Source organism: Balaenoptera musculus, chromosome 18 (assembly GCF_009873245.2).
Source record: "Balaenoptera musculus isolate JJ_BM4_2016_0621 chromosome 18, mBalMus1.pri.v3, whole genome shotgun sequence".
NCBI lineage: Eukaryota > Metazoa > Chordata > Mammalia > Artiodactyla > Balaenopteridae > Balaenoptera > Balaenoptera musculus.
Window position 1 is genome coordinate 8,869,531 of NC_045802.1, and position 18,233 is coordinate 8,887,763.

General features: G+C 41.6%; 1 protein-coding gene across 9 annotated transcripts in view; it reads left to right on the forward strand.

Annotated features, from left to right (window-relative positions):
- The window catches only part of FRY (FRY microtubule binding protein), a 425,513-nt gene that overhangs the window by 295,280 nt on the left and 112,000 nt on the right, over positions 1–18,233 (forward strand). For all 9 annotated transcript variants that reach the window (XM_036831330.1, XM_036831325.1, XM_036831331.1 and 6 more), the window contains one exon: positions 9,358–9,465. In XM_036831330.1, coding sequence (XP_036687225.1) covers positions 9,358–9,465 — 108 coding nt within the window. The remainder of the gene's footprint in view (positions 1–9,357; positions 9,466–18,233) is intronic.

Here is an 18,233-nt window from a genome sequence, read left to right on the forward strand (position 1 = left end):
ACAAGGATGCAGAGGGCAAAGCGGAGAGATTCCTGCACAGAGGATCAGTGCCGACCAGCACTCACCAGCCCGAGAGGCTTGTCTGCTCACCTACCAGGGCGGGCGGGGTCTGGGAGCTAAGGCTCGGACTTCAGAGGTCAGACCCCAGGGAGAGGACTGGGGTTGGCTGTGTGAGCACAGCCTGAAGGGGGCTAGTGAGCCACAGCTAATCGGGAGGGAGTCCGGGAAAAAGTCTGGACCTACCGAAGAGGCAAGAGACCATTGTTTTGGGGTGCGCGAGGAGAGGGGATTCAGAGCACCGCCTAAATGAGCTCCAGAGACAGGCGCGAGCCGTGGCTGTCAGCACAGACCCCAGAGACGGGCATGAGACGCTAAGGCTGCTGCTGCCACCAAGAAGCCTGTGTGCGAGCACAGGGCACTCTCCACACCTCCCCTCCCAGGAGCCTGTGCAGCCCGCCACTGCCAGGGTCCCGTGATCCAGGGACAACTTCCGCGGGAGAACGCACAATGCGCCTCAGGCTGGTACAACATCACGTTGGCCTCTGCTGCCGCAGGCTTGCCCCACATCCGTACCCCTCCCTCCCCCCGGCCTGAGTGAGCCAGAGCCCCCTAATCAGCGCTCCTTTAACCCCATCCTGTCTGAGCGGGGAACAGATGCCCTCAGGCAACCTATACACAGAGGTGGGTCCAAATCCAAGCTGAACCCCAGGAGCTGTGCGAACAAAGAAGAGAAAGGAAAATCTCTCCCAGCAGCCTCAGGAGCAGTGGATTAAATCTCCACAATCAACTTGATGTACCCTGCATCTGTGGAATACCTAAGTAGACAACGAATCATCCCAATATTGAGGTGGTGGACTTTTGGAGCAACTGCAGACTTGGGGTTTGCTTTCTGCATCTAATTTGTTTCTGGTTTTATGTTTACCTTAGTTTAGTATTTAGAGTTTATTATCATTGGTATATTTGTTTATTGATTTGGTTGCACTCTTCCCTTTTTTTTTATATACAGATATATATATATTTTTTCCTTGTTCTCTTTTTGTGAGTGTGTATGTGTATGCTTCTTTGTGTGATTTTGTTTGTATAGCTTTCCTTTTACCATTTGTCCTAGGGTTCTGTCTGTCATTTTTTTTTAGTACAGTTTTAAGCGCTTGTTATCATTGGTGGATTTGTTTTTTGGTTTGCTTGCTCTATTCTTTCTTTTTTTCTTTTTTTTATTACTTTTTAATGTTTAATTATTTTTGATTTTTTTATTTTAATAACTTTATTTTATTTTATATTTTTCTTTCTTTCTTTCTTTCTTTTTTGTCTCCCTTTTCTTCTGAGCCATGTGGCTGACAGGGTCTCAGTGCTCTGTCAGGGTGTCAGAGGTGCCTCAGAGGTGGGAGAGCCGAGTTCAGGAGATTGGTCCACCAGAGACCTCCCGGCTCCACGTAACATCAAACAGCAAATACTCTCCCAGAGAACTCCATCTCAACGCTAAGACCCAGCTCCACTCAACGACCAGCAAGATACAGTGCTGGACACCCTATGCCAAACAACTAGCAAGACAGGAACCAACCCCACCCATTAGCAGAGAGGCTGCCTAAAATCATAATAAGGTCACAGACACTCCAAAACACACCACTGGATGCGGTCCTGCCCACCAGAAAGACAAGATCCAGCCTCATCCACCAGAACACAGGCACCAGTCCCTTCCACCAGGAAGCCTACACAACCCACTGAACCAACATTACCCACTGGGGGCAGACACCAAAAACGTTGGGAACTACAAACCTGCAGCCTGCGAAAAGGAGACCCCAAACACAGTAAGTGAAGCAAAATAAGAAGACAGAGAAACACACAGCAGATGAACGAGCAAGGTAAAAACTCACCAGACCAAACAAATGAAGAGGAAATAGTCAGTCTGCCTGGAAAAGAATTCAGAGTAATGATAGTAAAGATGATCCAAAATCTTGGAACTAGAATGGAGAAAATAAAAGAAACGTGTAACAAAGACCTAGAAGAACTAAAGAGCAAAGAAACAATGATTAACAACACAATAAATGAAATTAAAAATTCTCTAGAAGGGATCAATAGCAGAATAACTGAGGCAGAAGAACGAATAAGTGACCTGGAAGATAAAATAGTGGAAATAACTACTGCAGAGCAGAATAAAGACAAAAGAATGCAAAGAATTGAGAACAGTCTTTGAGACCTCTGGGACAATATTAAATGCACCAACATTCAAATTATAGGGGTCCCAGAAGAAGAAGAGGAAAAGAAAGGGGCTGAGAAAATATTTGAAGAGATTATAGGCGAAAACTTCCGTACCATGGGAAAGGAAATAGTCAGTCAAGTCCAGGAAATGCAGAGAGTCCCATACAGGATAAATCCAAGGAGAAACACGCCAAGACACATATTAATCAAACTATCAAAAATTAAGTACAAAGAAAAAATATTAAAAGCAGCAAGGGAAAAACAACAAATAACATACAAGGGAATCCCCATAAGGTTAACAGCTGATCTTTCAGCAGAAACTCTGCAAGCCAGAAGGGAGTGGTAGGACATATTTAACATGAAGAGAGGGAAAAACCTGAAAAAATTTTCAGATTTCAGAAAAATCTGAAAATCTCATTCAGATTCGATGGAGAAATAAAAACGTTTACAGACAAGCAAAAGCTAAGAGAATTCAGTGCCACCAAACCATCTTTACAACAAATGCTAAAGGAACTTCTCTAGGCAGGAAACACACGAGAAGGAAAAGACCTACAATAACAAACCCAAAACAATTAAGAAAATGGTAATAAGAACATACATATCGATAAATACCTTAAATGTAAATGGATTAAATGCTCAAACCAAAAGACATAGACTGGCTGAATGGATACAAAAACAAGACCCATATATATGCTGTCTACAAGAGACCCACTTCAGACCTAGGGACACATACAGACTGAAAGTGAGGGGATGGAAAAAGATATTCCATGCAAATGGAAGTCAAAAGAAAGCTGGAGTAGCAATTCTCATATCAGACAAAATAGACCTTAAAATAAAGACTATTACAAGAGACAAAGAAGGACACTACATAATGATCAAGGGGTCAATCCAAGAAGGGGATATAACAATTGTAAATATTTATGCACCCAACATAGGAGCACCTCAATACATAAGGCAAATGCTAACAGCCATAAAAGGGGAAATCGACAGTAACAGAATCATAATAGGGGACTTTAACACCCCACTTTCACCAATGGACAGATCATCCAAACTGAAAATAAATAAGGAAACACAAGCTTTAAATGATACATTAAACAAGATGGACTTAATTGATATTTATAGGACATTCTGTCCAAAAAAACAACAGAATCCACTTTCTTCTCAAGTGCTCATGGACCATTCTCCAGGATATATCATATCTTGGGTCACAAATCAAACCTTGGTAAATTTAAGAAAATGGAAACCATGTCAAGTATCTTTTCTGACAACAACGCTATGAGACTAGATATCAATTACAGAAAAAAATCTGTAAAAAATACAAACACATGGAGCCTAAACAGTACACTACTAAATAACCAAGAGATCACTGAGGAAATCAAAACATACCTAGAAACAAATGGCAATGAAAACACAATGACCCAAAACCTATGGGATGCAGCAAAAGCAGTTTTAAGAGGGAACTTTATAGCAATACAATCGTACCTCAAGAAAAAAGAAACATCTCAAATAACCTAACCTTACACCTAAAGCAATTAGAGAAAGAACAAAAAAACCTCAAAATTAGCAGAAGGAAAGAAATCATAAAGATCAGAACAGAAACAAATGAAAAAGAAAAGAAGGAAAGGATAGCTAAGATCAAAAAAACTAAAAGCTGGTTCTTCGAGAAGGTAAACAAAACTGATAAACCATTAGCCAGACTCATCAAGAAAAAAAGGGAGAAGACTCAAATCAATAGAATTAGAAATGAAAAAGGAGAAGTAGCAACTGACACTGCAGAAATACAAAGAAAGGATCATGAGAGATTACTACAAGCAACTATATGCCAATAAAATGGACAGCCTGGAAGAAATGGACAAATTCTTAGAAAAGCACAACCTTCTGAGACTGAACCAGGAAGAAATAGAAAAAAGAACATACCAATCACAAGCACTGAAATTGAAACTGTGATTAAAAATCTTCCAACAAACAAAAGCCCAGGACCAGATGGCTTCACAGGCGAATTCTATCAAACATTTACAGAAGAGCTAACACCTATCCTTCTCAAACTCTTCCAAAATATAGCAGAGGGAGGAACACTCCCAAACTCATTCTATGAGGCCACCACCACCCTGATACCAAAACCAGACAAAGATGTCCTAAAGAAAGAAAATTACAGGCCAATATCACTGATGAACATAGATGCAAAAATCTTTAACAAAATACTAGCAAACAGAATCCATCAGCACATTAAAAGGATCATACACTATGATCAAGTGGGATTTTTCCCAGGAATGCAAGGATTCTTCAATATACACAAATCAGTCAATGTGATACAGCAGAGTAACAAATTAAAGGATTAAAACCATATGATCATCTCAATAGGTGAAGAAAAAGCTTTCGATAAAATTCAACACCCATTTATGATAAAACCCCCCCAGAAAGTAGGCATAGAGGGAACTTACCTCAACATAATAAAGACCATATATGACAAACCCACAGCCAACATCGTTCTCAATGGTGCAAAACTGAAACCATTTCCACTAAGATCAGGAACAAGACAAGGTTGCCCACTCTCAGCACTGTTATTCAACATAGTTTTGGAAGTTTTAGCCACAGCAATCAGAGAAGAAAAAGAAATAAAAGGAATCCAAATCAGAAAAGAAGAAGTGAAACTGTCACTGTTTGCAGATGACATGATACTATACATAGAGAATCCTAAAGATGCCACCAGAAAACTACTAGAGGTAATCAATGAATCTGGTAAAGTTGCAGGATACAAAATTAATGCACAGAAATGTCTTGCATTCCTATACACTAATGATGAAAAATCTGAAAGAGAAATTAAGGAAACACTCCCATTTACCATTGCAACAAAAAGAATAAAATACCTAGCAATAAACCTACCTAAGGAGACAAAAGACTTGCATGCAGAAAACTGTAAGACACTGATGAAAGAAATTAAAGATGATAGAAACAGATAGAGAGATATACCATGTTCTTGGATTGGAAGAATCAACATTGTGAAAATGCCTATACTACCCAAAGCAATCTACACATTCATTGCAATCCCTATCAAACTATCAACGGCATTTTTCACAGAAGTAGAACAAAAATTGCACAATTTGAATGGAAACACAAAAGACCCCGAATAGCCAAAGTGATCTTGAGAAAGAAAAATGGAGCTGGAGGAATCAGACTCCTGGACTTCAGACTATACTACAAAGCTACAGTAATCAAGACAGTATGGTACTGGCACAAAAACAGAAATATAGATCAATGGAACAGGATAGAAAGCCCAGAGATAAACCCACACACACCTATGGTCACCTTATTTTTGATAAAGGAGGCAAGAATATACAATGGAGAAAAGACAGCATCTTCAATAAGTGGTGCTGGGAAAACTGGACAGCTACATGTAAAAGAATGAAATTAGAACACTCCCTAACACCATACACAAAAATAAACTCAAAGTCAATTAAAGACCTAAATGTAAGGCCAGACACTATCAAACTCTTAGAGGAAAACATAGGCAGAACACTCTATAACATAAATCACAGCAAGGTCCTTTTTGACCCACATCCTAGAGAAATGGAAATAAAAACAAAAATAAACAAATGGGACCTAATGAAACTTCAAAGGTTTTGCACAGCAAGGGAAACCATAAACAAGACAAAAAGACAACCCTCAGAATGGGAGAAAATATTTGCAAATGAAGCAACTGACAAAGGATTAATCTCCAAACTTTACAAGCAGCTTAAGCAGCTCAATATCAAAAAAACAAAGAACCCAGTTCAAAAATGGGCAGAAGACCTAAATACACATTTCTACAAAGAAGATATACAGATTGCCAAGAAACACATGAAAAGGATGCTCAACATCACTGATCATTAGAGAAATGCAAATCAAAAGTACAATGAGTTATCACCTCAAACCGGTCAGAATGGCCATCATCAAAAAATCTACAAACAATAAATGCTGTAGAGGGTGTGGAGAAAAGGAAACCCTCTTGCACTGTTGGTGGGAATGTAAATTGATACAGCCACTATGGAGAACATTATGGAGGTTCCTTAAAAAACTAAAAATAGAACTACCATATGTCCCAGCAATCCCACTATTGGGCATATATCCAGAGAAAACCATAATTCAAAAAGCGTCATGGGGGCTTCCCTGGTTGGCACAGTGGTTTAGAATCTGCCTGCCAATGTAGGGGACACGGGTTCGAGCCCTGGTCTGGGAAGATCCCTCATGCCATGGAGCAACTAGGCCCGTGAGCCACAACTACTGAGCCTGTGCGTCTGGAGCCTGTGCTCCGCAACAAGAGAGGCCATGGTAGTCAGAGGCCTGCACACCGCGATGAAGAGTGGCCCCCGCTTGCCGCAACTAGAGAAAGCCCTCGCACAGAAACGAAGACCCAACACAGCCGTAAATTAATTAATTAATTAATTAATTTTAAAAAAAGAAAACAAGAGTCATGTACCACAGTGTTCATTGCAGCTCTATTTACAATAGCCAGGACGTGGAAGCAATCTAAGTGTCCACCGACAGATGAATGGATAAAGAAGATGTGGCACATATATGCAATGGAATATTACTCAGCCATAGAAAGAAACAAAATTGAGTTCTTTGTAGAGAGGTGGATGGACCTAGAGACTGTCATACAGAGTGACGTAAGTCAGAAAGAGACAAAGAAATACCATATGCTAACACATATATGGAATCTAAAAAAAATAGTTGTGAAGAACCTAGGGGCAGGACAGGAATAAAGACACAAATGTAGAGAATGGACTTGAGGACACGGGGAGGGGGAAGGGTAATCTGGGACGAAGTGAGAGAGTGCCATGGATTTATATATACTATCAAATGTAAAATAGATAGCTAGTGAGAAGCAGCTGCATAGCACAGGGAGATCAGCTCCATGCTCAAGACCACCTAGAGGGGTGGGATAGGGAGGGTGGGAAGGGAGACTTAAGAGAGAGGAGATATGGGAGTATATGTATATGTATAGCTGATTCACTTTGTTAGAAAGCAGAAGCTAACACACCATTGTAAAGCAATTATACTCCAATAAAGATGTTAAAAAAAAAGAAAAAAGAAAAAACAAAGAGAAACATTAGAGAATCATGTAAGCATTTAGGAAAAGAGAGTTGAGGTCCACGCTACACTAATGGAAATAGTTATTGGAGTTGATATTTGAGGCTGGTCCACCATTTTTCCAGGCTTTGCTTAGGGTATTAACTTGAAAATGAAGCATTCTGTGTTGCTGTGTTTCCATTACTCATCCCTTTTGTGCTTTATGCTGGCAAATAATAATAATAATAATAATAGTAGTAGTAAGTATAATAATATAATGACTGTAACTAATAATTATATAATACCTGTTAATAAAAATTTTGTTGTTTGGGGGACTCAGATGCTTCCTATAAAATCCCAGGCACAGGACTGCAGTAAAAGGAAACCATGCACCAATTAGAGTTTCTAATCTAGGCTTGCCTTATCAGCTGGGAAGTCTGCCAGTCTATCAGCTGGCAGAATTTGCCTTACACTTCAGGCCAGGCAGGGTCATCTGTTTTCCAACAGATATGAAAATAATCCCAGCTGTTTAAAACATCTGGTGAGCATGTTAGGAGAACTATTTAAAAGACTCTGTGCCACACGTGAACAATCAGATCACTAGGCTTTAACTCTGTCTAGCCATCAAGGATGTCATTTGAAGACTTCTCTTTCCTTCAGCTGATTGGAAACCACTATACAGTGAAGTCCTCTCTGGAGTCCTCGTACGTCCCGTGCAAAAGGACTGTGGAAAAGGAGAGAAAATAATCTTACGACTTCCCACAAGAACAGAGTATTTTAGAAATTAACATATATGTGTTTTGTTTTTCACAAAATACAAAAAAGTTTTGTATTTATTCCTAACAAACTTAAAATCACATGCTAAAAAGTGATGTCACAGAGCAAAATTGCTGTCTGATTATTGTCTTGAGTTTATAGAGAGCATGGATTCTGCCTGTTACATTTCTATTCTGACACAGTTACTGTTCCAAGAAGGAATTACTTCTACGCTTCTTTGCATTTTCCTTGTTGTGTTTGTGTCCTACGATTGCGTTAATTTGGTACCAATTTTAAATTTATTCTCAGAGGACTAAATCATCAAAATTTAAATATGCTGTTATATTATATCACAAGTTATTTGAACGATTTGATGTGTAGTTTAGTTTTTCCATAAAGGTTATTGATAAATATGTGATTAAGAATCAGTTATCTATTTAAATAAGTAAAAATTGAAATAGTTTGTCACTGAATTTATATTTTTCCTTCAGATTTTACAACAGGATATAGAAGGTATTAATTACCTTTAAAACATTCATATTCTCAAGAAAGTAAAAAGAAGAAATCTCCACAGAGGTCAGGACCATCAGAGTAATTTTAAAAATCAGAAATGGGTACACAGTTATATACATTTCAGGATTTTACTTGACATTATGAAAGACTTATTTATTTTTTTTTTTTTTATTCACACACACACACACTGTATTTTATTTTTACAAGACATAAATAGACTGACACCAAGCATTGTACATGGATGACCACAACAAAAGCAACAATGATTGCAATTACCAAACATGAAACACACTCATACTATGGAAAGACTTATTTTTGGAAGCATTTAATTAAAAAAAAAAATCAGAGGTGGGCACTCTTGAGAGGAGAAGCATAACTCATCAGAGAGAGAAACTTCCAGATGTCATGTTTGTTAATGGCACCATTAGTTGTATACATTAAAATCCCATTTTTAAATGCTGAATGTACTAATGACTGCAGTGTATTTCTTACATACTAATGTGTCTGGGCAATTCAGTGAATTCAGTGTCTTAAATGCAGCCCACAGGGACCAAACCCCATGGAACCCAGCTGAATAGCAAGACATATGATAGCAATAGAATGCTATTGCTATCGACATTTGTCTTTTCAGATATATACCTCTAACTAACATTTAAATCTTCATAAGTTCTCTTAGAACTGGCCAAGCTATAAAAGGCATAAACCTTTAAGAATAATAGGGAGCAATCACCAGGCAGTGATTCAGAAGGCATTGATTTTAGTCCTTGTTCACATATTTGACCAATTTTTAAAAATTTTTTCATAACCTTTGACTTACGTTTAAACTTTGTCTTCAAATTCCAGGGGTGAGAGAAAGCCAAAAATAGATCTTTTCAGGACCTGTGTTGCTGCTATTCCCCGACTGCTTCCTGATGGGATGTCAAAACTTGAACTTATTGACTTGCTGGCGAGGTAGGTGAGAGCTGTAGTGGGCATTATTTGATCAAAATTGATTTTAATCCTTTGTCATGATTCCTCAAAAAATAGAATGATTATTAAAAATGGACAGATATTTACTAATTCTAGGTACTATTTGGAGTGCCCAGGAGGAATAAAGAGATGGTTTTGATTTGGGGCTTTTTTTTTTTTCCCTGTGCTCAAGGGGTTTAAAATTCAATGTAGAAGCAAATCCATAAGGACATAAGGTAACTAGCAATCCAAGGCTTGAAACTGTGCAAATTAATGGCACCAAAAAAATGTGATACGTAAAATCAGAGGGTAGAAGGATTACTGTGGACTGAGGACGTCAGCAGACGACTCCTGGGAGATGGTGGAACTTGAATGGCCCTTTGAAGGAAAGATAGGATATAGAAATGTAAAGAGCCCTTTGAAGGAAAGATAGGATATAGAAATGTAAAGGGAGTGCCATGAGGACAAGCACAGAGGTGGGACCAGGAAATGAGGAGATGAGCCTGGCTGGGAAAAAGTTCATTCAGGATGTGATTCCCAATCTGAGACCAACACACCCCCGGGGAGGCACGAAGGTGGGTAACAGGGATCCTAAGCGGATTTTTGTACTTCAGAAAGCTTCCGTAGATCCTACGTTTATCCCCCTCCCCATCCTCCGTAAGAATGCACCGTCCAGCTAGAACCTAAAGGTAACTTGCTTTGAATGACATTACATTATTGTAGTTAAATAAGCTTGATTTTTCTCATGCTGATCTGAAGGTCTAGCTGACAGTTATGCATGTCTTTAATTTAAAAATCGAAAGTGACTTATTATCTAAGTGCATTTAGAAGGCAAAATCATTAGAAACGGGGTCCTTGGAGGGAATGGAATGAGGAGGAAGACAAGTCAGCCTTGCTTTGAAAAAAAAGAAAGAAAAAGGATTTTAGAAAGCCCAATGATAAAAATAAATAGAAGTAAGACTTTAGAGGTAGATATTTAATTAATCTTTACTATTACCTGAGGCGTTTGGACTAATGGAGTTTCTAAGCAGGAGAATAACATGATTAAAAAAATGTCATTTTGGCTGGTTAATCTGATAATGGTGGAATAGAGGAAAGGCCGGAGAAGGATAACAAATATTGATGGTGATTGGATGAAAGATGCTTTATACATAATCTTTTTACCCACATCCTCTAGCCTTCGGAGAGCACCCTTCCCATCAGTATCCAAAAAATAGCCCACGCCCCGGTCCCCCATGACTGCAGATCACCCGGTGGCCTGCCCAAGGCGCTGAGTGTCCCCATGGTGTGCAGTGCACCCTGGTGATCGTGGTCGTCATGCTGTCTGCTCTGCATAGCTGTTTGGACTCCTGTGCAGAGGGGACCAAATCCCGTGGTTGATCACTTCCTGCTATCAGTTAATAGCTTTCGTAGCCTGCTGTCCTTCCCCATTCTCTTCACTCCGAGTGTGGACAAAGGCACTCCTTTCCCTCTTCTGGTCACACTAGCTCAGGATGGTGCTGGCTCCTGAGCTTTACTGAAGATCCATTGCTTTGGTAACCACTGTGTCAAGCTTTGGTGTTCTCTGGCCACAGCCATCTACGCTTCTAGCTGACTTTTATCACCTATGACCTATATAACCGGTTCTTTGCTACAGTCAGCCATCTCCAGGCCATGGGTTCTTCTTTCTTCCATTCCATGTGTAGGATGCATTTTAAGAAGAATATGAACTTAAAACAAACTACAGTCTAGGCTTTTGCTGAAGCCTGCCAACCAGAATGTGAGCCTAGAGCACCTTATCCGAAGTAGGGGAGCAGTGGGGAAAGAGGGAAAAACAAGCCTGGATCACAAAGGGGCTTCCGGTTCTGGGGGAGGACAAGATCTAAGGAGGAGCGAAGGGTGGATTCCTAGTGAATGACAGACATGGTGATTTGGGGGTTGGGGAGCTGAGGAACAGAGAGACCCAGATACCATAAAGGGCCATCCACGCTACTGTAGAGTCTCCCAGGGTGATGGTGAAGTGCTGAAAATAAAGAAAAGCTGTGAGACAAGTGCCAGAATTACCCAGAAATGTACAGGAGCAGCCTGTCCACTTGCCGTGGACAACAGTGGGGAGGATGGTGTGACTAGGAGACAAGTGTTTCCACAGAGGAGGGGCGCTGAGTGAAACGGCTGCAGGTGGCCTTGAGGAACGAGGGAACAGAGAACGGGGGGCTGCCATCTGAGAGATGTGGAGGAGGCGCCCCCCCAAATGGGAATAATACTGACTCCTTTGGAAATCCTGAGTTTTGCTTCCCTGCTTTGCCGTTTTACTAGCCGTGTGATCCTGACAAATTATTGGGTTGGCCACAAAGTTTGTTCGGGGTTTTCCACAAGATGGTACCGGAAATCCCGAACGAACTTTGTGGCCAACCCCATATTTAACCCCTCAGCCTGTCTTTTTTCCTTGGTAGAATTGGAATAATGCTGCCTATCTCATAAGACTGTTGAAAGGGCAAAATGACATGGCACTTTGGTTAATCGGAGAGAAAATGTGTCAGCAGGGAAAAGACAGTTATCAGTTAAGCTGAAGTAAAAGGGAAGTTCACTTATTTCATTGAAGTTCTAATTGGTGGTGATTATATAACTAAGCCCTTTGAGATGCTACGTGTTTTAAAGGTCGTGCAGCCTTCTGGTACCGTCTCTAATGCTGTTTTGCTGTAAATCTGTGTGGGAGACTCTTACCTCTGGAATCACCTTGGTGGCCTCATGCAGTGACGCTTGGATCTCCAGACACGGTGCCAGGCGTGTCAGGAGGGAATTCTGTGAGACACGGTTGGAATGGCAGTGCTATTTATAGTGCCTTGTGTTTATTATTATGTACATTCTTACAAAGCCCAAAGCCATGGGTAATGTTTTTATGAGAGGAAAGAACAAATAAATATACTTGAGAGTTCAAGTCTTCGGGCAAAGTCAAGAAAATGACGGGACTTATATGGGAAGCCTGTGAAGAGGCGTTTTTCATAAGCTTCAAAAGAAGCCAGAGGCCGTTCTCCTCAGGGGAAGGATAACTTGGAGAGCTGGCCCTCACACTGGGTCCATTAACCTATGAGAAAACGAGCCCCTTCTAGATCTCAAGAGGGTCAGAGGACAGAAGTGAAGAAATTGAAGAGCAGTAAATGTGGGTTTCAAGTCTTTAGTCACTTTGTCCCCCTATAGTCCAGTCACGTTTGGATTCATTTGACTCCTGACACGGTCTAGTCGGAGAGGTGTGAGACCTTTTATTTCAGACACTTCCTGGTTGCATCCATGGTGCTTTTTTTACTGGAGAAAATCTTGGTTTTCTTCATACTTGGCAAAATAAGACCAAATTCCATGCAGGCTCACCTGCCCCTCACAGCTTGGTTCCCCGAATAAGGAGTGTCAACTGAAAACAAATGCACAACATGAGAGTTGTGAGTTAAGTTTTATTTGGGGCAAAATGAGGACTATAGCCCGGGAGACAGCATTTCAGATAGCTCTGAGGAACTGCTCCAAAGAGGTGGGGGATGTTCAGGATATATGTGATTTTGGTGAAGGGGGAGTACGTGCAGTCAAGCACTTTTTTTTTTTAATTTATTTATTATTCTTTTATTTTTGGCTGTGTTGGGTCTTCGTTTCTGTGCGAGGGCTTTCTCTAGTTGCGGCAAGTGGGGGCCACTCTTCATCGCGGTGCACAGGCCTCTCACTATTGCGGCCTCTCTTGTTGCAGAGCACGGGCTCCAGACGCGCAGGCTCAGTAGTTGTGGCTCCCGGGCCCAGCTGCTCCGCGGCATGTGGGATCTTCCCAGACCAGGGCTCGAACCCGTGTCCCCTGCATTGGCAGGCGGATTCTCAACCACTGTGCCACCAGGGAAGCCGCAAACACATATTTTTTGCAGAAGGTTGCTGCTAGTCACGAGGAGCAGACATCACCATGAAGGGTTTTAGTGTTTTTCTAGATACGAGGAGATGCAAGAATTGGGCTCATAAAATCTTTTCCTGAAAATATCTAATTATCTGAAGACCCGTTCTGCCAGTTTTTCCCAGAGCACAGAGCACCCCATTCCTGATCTCCACCCTGAACTCCTTTCAAGGGGTGTCGAAGGTCAGCAGCTGCAGCAGCTCATGATTTAATCCTTGTAGAGGTAGACAGCAAGTGCCAGTGGCAAGTGCCAGTTTGTAGGTGACAGGAGTTTCAAGGATATGTCCCCCATAACTGCCCCCAGGCTCCCTTCCCAGCTGTTCACATATTGGCTAAATACCACAGACACTCGAATCTCAGACTTGTATTAGTATGTTTAGCATAACAATGGTTTACAGAATGAAACAGACAAAGAAGGTGGAGCTCACTTTTCTCCTTGGCAGTTGCTGTCTTTTTTCTCTGTCTCCTCCCAGGTGTTTCCTGCTCTACCCTTGACCACAGGAAGGACCTTTTCCCCCAACAGTCTACAGGCTCCTGTCCTCTGTCCCTTCCTGCAGCACTATAGATGCACTAAGGGTTTGCTGTTCCATGTTTGCCCTCCTTTCAAAAATCTGAAATAGGGTTGTGAGAATTAAACAATGCATATAAATCACTTAACATCGTGCCTAGAACACAGTAAGCTCTCAGCAAATGTTAGTTATTATTTTTAGGCATCTTTAAATATGAATAACGTATTATGCCACGATGTACAATGCACTTTCATATACTTTATGTTAGGAAAGCTGGGTACATATTCATTCCTATTTTCGGACAAAGAGATTGAACTTCAGAAGAGGAAAGTTGGTTGCCCAAATGTACAGAATTTTCCAGAAGCCAAATAGAAGTGACAAATGTCGTTGGTTTTATACAAAATGACAAACATTTTGTGCAGTGTTTCTTTACAACTTGTGGAACTTTCTGAGGTAATGCATATACAATTTCATGATCTTTAGTGGTATCTGAAAACTATTTATCATTTACTGTTTATCATTCAGTCTTCAGCCTGTGTCTGTGTAGCGGAGGGCGGCTAGCTGTTTTGAGTAGCTGGGTGAGAACTGTAGACTCAATCGCATATACTGCCTCGATAAACCACTTAATCTTATTACTTTATTTTAATTGAGATGCAGTTCAAAGCCCTGTAGATAGGTGGGAGCTCATTCTTCTTCTTTTTTTTTAATAAAGTTCCCATTTTATTTTATTTATTTATTTCTTCGGGAGGGGCCACGCCATGCGGCATGTGGGATCTTAGTTCCCCGACCAGGAATTAAACCTGCACCCCCTAAATTGGAAGCACGGAGTCTTTTTTTTTTTTTTTTAACATCTTTATTGGAGTATAATTGCTTTACAATGGTGTGTTAGTTTCTGCTGTATAACAAAGTGAATCAACTATACGTATACATACATCCCCATATCCCCTCCCTCTAGCGTCTCCCTCCCACCCTCCCTATCCCACCCCTCTAGGTGGTCACAAGGAGCACGGAGCCTTAACCACTGGACCACCAGGGAAGTCCCGGGAGCTCATTCTTTAATACCTTAGAGAAGAAGTTTCCGGCCACTTCTGGTGAACATGCCAGAGGTTAACAGTCCACTGGTCAGCAAGTCCCTCCTTTCGGAAACCTTTGTCTCCAGGCCTTCACTTCTAAACCATTTCTTCCGCTGCTGCCCTTGGTGACGTTATGGGGCAGCAGGTCCCTCACCGCTGCCTGATAACCTTGTGTCAGTCCTGCCAGAGCTGAGAGGAGGCTATTCCTCCTAATGGATCTTTTCTTCTGGGTATAGTTTGTGAATTTGAAGTCACTCCCTTTTCCTTCATGCACCTCTAGCAACAAAATTCTTCAAAGCGACTGAGCTGATTCCATCTGAACCTGAGCTCACCTTTACGAAAGTGTTTCTGTTCAGTCGTTTGTCTGATCTGACCAACCAAGAAGGCGGCCTTGCTCAAGTTCTGGGTTTTCCCCCTTTTACCCACATCCTTACTTAGTGTAAGTGCCCCTCACACCACACCGCCGTCCTAGATCACTCCAAGCAGGGCCTCGGGACTGTTGCCTCATGCAGAATGTCGCCGCCTGGTTAATCAGGCCAGTCTGGTCCATGCGCCTCATGCCAGCTGCTGGGGAAGGACAGATGCAGTTGGTGTTGGCAATAACGGTTTCTTTCGGTGTGCGTCACTGCTGTGTCACGGTGGAGTCCCTTCAGGCCCCCTTGGTGGCTTTGTGTGTAACCACATACCCGTGACCCCATTTTAGGCTCCTGGAAACCAGGTCAGCGTCTTAGAAATTTTTCCTCGGGTCCCCCAACCTAGTCAGACTTCCTGAGCTGGCTTCTCTGAACGTCTCTCTTCTCTTTCCATTGCTGCCACCAGACTCTCACAGGACTGTTGTTTATTGTCCTCACAGTCGTTCGCAGGCAAGAACCTGTCCTTTCTTTTCTGGCTTCTCAATGGGATGGCCCTGCAGGAGTTTGGGGGATGCCCTCTCCTCAGCCACTCCTTGCTCGCTGGACCAGCAGGCATCGTGAGACTGTAAATAGGTCGGCTGGCATCATGCAGCTTCCCTGCACGTCCTGCATCCTCAGGGTGGCTGAGCATCTTGCTCCTTGAACTGAATCTTCTTTTCCTTTCTCGTTAACTAAAATTTTTTTTCCTGTTTTCTGTTTTATAATATTAAATCCCATGCGCTTCACAAGATGATCTGTGATTATCTGGTTAAAATCTAACAAAAGTAAAAACGAGGAAGATCTGGGTGGAAGAAACGGCGGCTGTATCTGATAGGCAGCTCCCTACTTAGACTCTCCAAGGAATGACACGGGGGCGGGGCTCTGGCTCTTTTCGCAAATTCTTCTCCTTCTCCCTCGCCTGCTGCCACTCAGACTTGCCTTGATACGTTATTTTCACTCCATCTCAGTTCTGTGACACTGGACCTTTTTCTTCCACAAATATTCCACTTTTATTATCAACTGGGCCTTTTATTCCCAAAGCTCCCTCCCCTCCCTGGTCCTGTCTCTTCGTACTCCAGGAATATTTTTGAGTGTTCTCACTGGTGAGGCATGTGAATACCATGATTTCAAGAGGAGTGGTCACCAAAAATAGCAAGAGCTGCACCACCTTGGGGTCTCAGAGTCCTTAAAATGATCCTGCACTGTTGGTTTAAAGTTAAGACAGCTTCCAGATTGCAAATTGCGAATGATGCCAAAGTTAGACGAAGAGTAGAATTAATCTCATTGGAAATCTGAAAGTATTGGCCCTTCTTTAAAAGCTTCATCTAAATAGACCATGGCATGGTTTTTATTTTGACTTTTGACCCTAAAGATATGTGCTTGCCTAGTTTCATGTGTGTAATAAAATAGCACACACTGGGTGGCTTAAATAACAGAAATTTATTGTCTCACAGTTCCACAGGCTAGAAGTCATCAGGGTTGCTTCCTTCTGAGGCTGTGAGAGAGAATCTATTTTGTGCCTCTCTCCTAGCTTCTGGGGGTTTCTGGCATTGTTTGGCCTTCCTTGGTTCATAGAAGCGTCACCCTGATCTCTGCCTTTATCTTTACATGGTGTTCTCCCTGTGTGTGTCTGTCTCCAAATCTCCCCTTCTTATAAGGACACCAGCCATATGGATTTTACCCTACTCCAGCATGACCTCATCCTAATTTAGCTAATTCCATCTGCAATGACCCTATTTCCAAATAATGTCATATTCTCAGGCGCTGAGTGTTTGGATTTCAACATGTGAATTTGGGAGCAGACACAACCTGTAACAATGAACAATATCATTACCATCAGTTAACATTTACTGAGTGCCTCTTGTTCCTGTCCTTAAAAGGTGGTTCGTCAGCTGCAGAAGCTTATTCTCTAAGACATTCAGGACTATAGACAGGTATAAATGTAATAACTTGGAACAATAAACTTAAGATGGAAACATGACCTCAAGTGTTTTCCATAAATTAGTGTTTTCAAACCATGGGCTGCAAAGGTGACTGGAAGCTGCCTGTAGATTGAAGGAATGTTTCCTCTCACAGGGGGGCTTCAGGTCCTTTACCCAGCTTCAACCAGAACAACTCGTTTCTTTCTTTTTAATAAATAAATAAATTAATTAATTAACTAATTTGTTTATTTATTTATTTATGGCTGCGTTGGGTCTTTGTTGCTGTGAGCAGGCTTTCTCTAGTTGCGGCGAGCGGGGGCTACTCTTTGTTGCAGTGTGCGGGCTTCTCATTGCGGTGGCTTCTCTTGCTGCGGAGCACGGGCTCTAGGCGCATGGGCTCAGTTGCTCCGCGGCATGTGGGATCTTCCAGGACCAGGGCTCGAACCCGTGTCCCCTGCCTTGGCAGGCGGATTCTTAACCACTGCGCCACCAGGGAAGTCCCACAACTCGGTTGTACTATATACTAGAGTTCTACATAAAATTTTTTGAAAAAAATATGGAGCTGCTGATTAAAATACAAAGAAAATTTGTAAATTCCTGCCTTAGTCCTTAACTAGAAGCCCCGGTTAAAGACCTCTGTGTGTTATTTCAGCAACTATGACCTACTTAATAGCTATAGACTTAATAGCAAGTCTGCCCTGAAGAATTAGCTCAGCTCTTCCTTCTCAGCAGTTTTGTAGAACTTAACTTGCTTTTGGAACAGAAGATATATCTTCCCTGACTTGGTATATATCTGCTCATTAATGAGCTTTTGCCTGGTTTATATTGTCAAATTTGGACCAATTAGTGTACTTTATACTCTAGAGAATAAGAAGGGTATTCAGTATCAAGTTTTTGAAATACTATCTATTCAAAAATATGTAACTGTATCAGGCCTGTTTTATGTAGAAAACTTTGGATTAAAGATGAGAAGT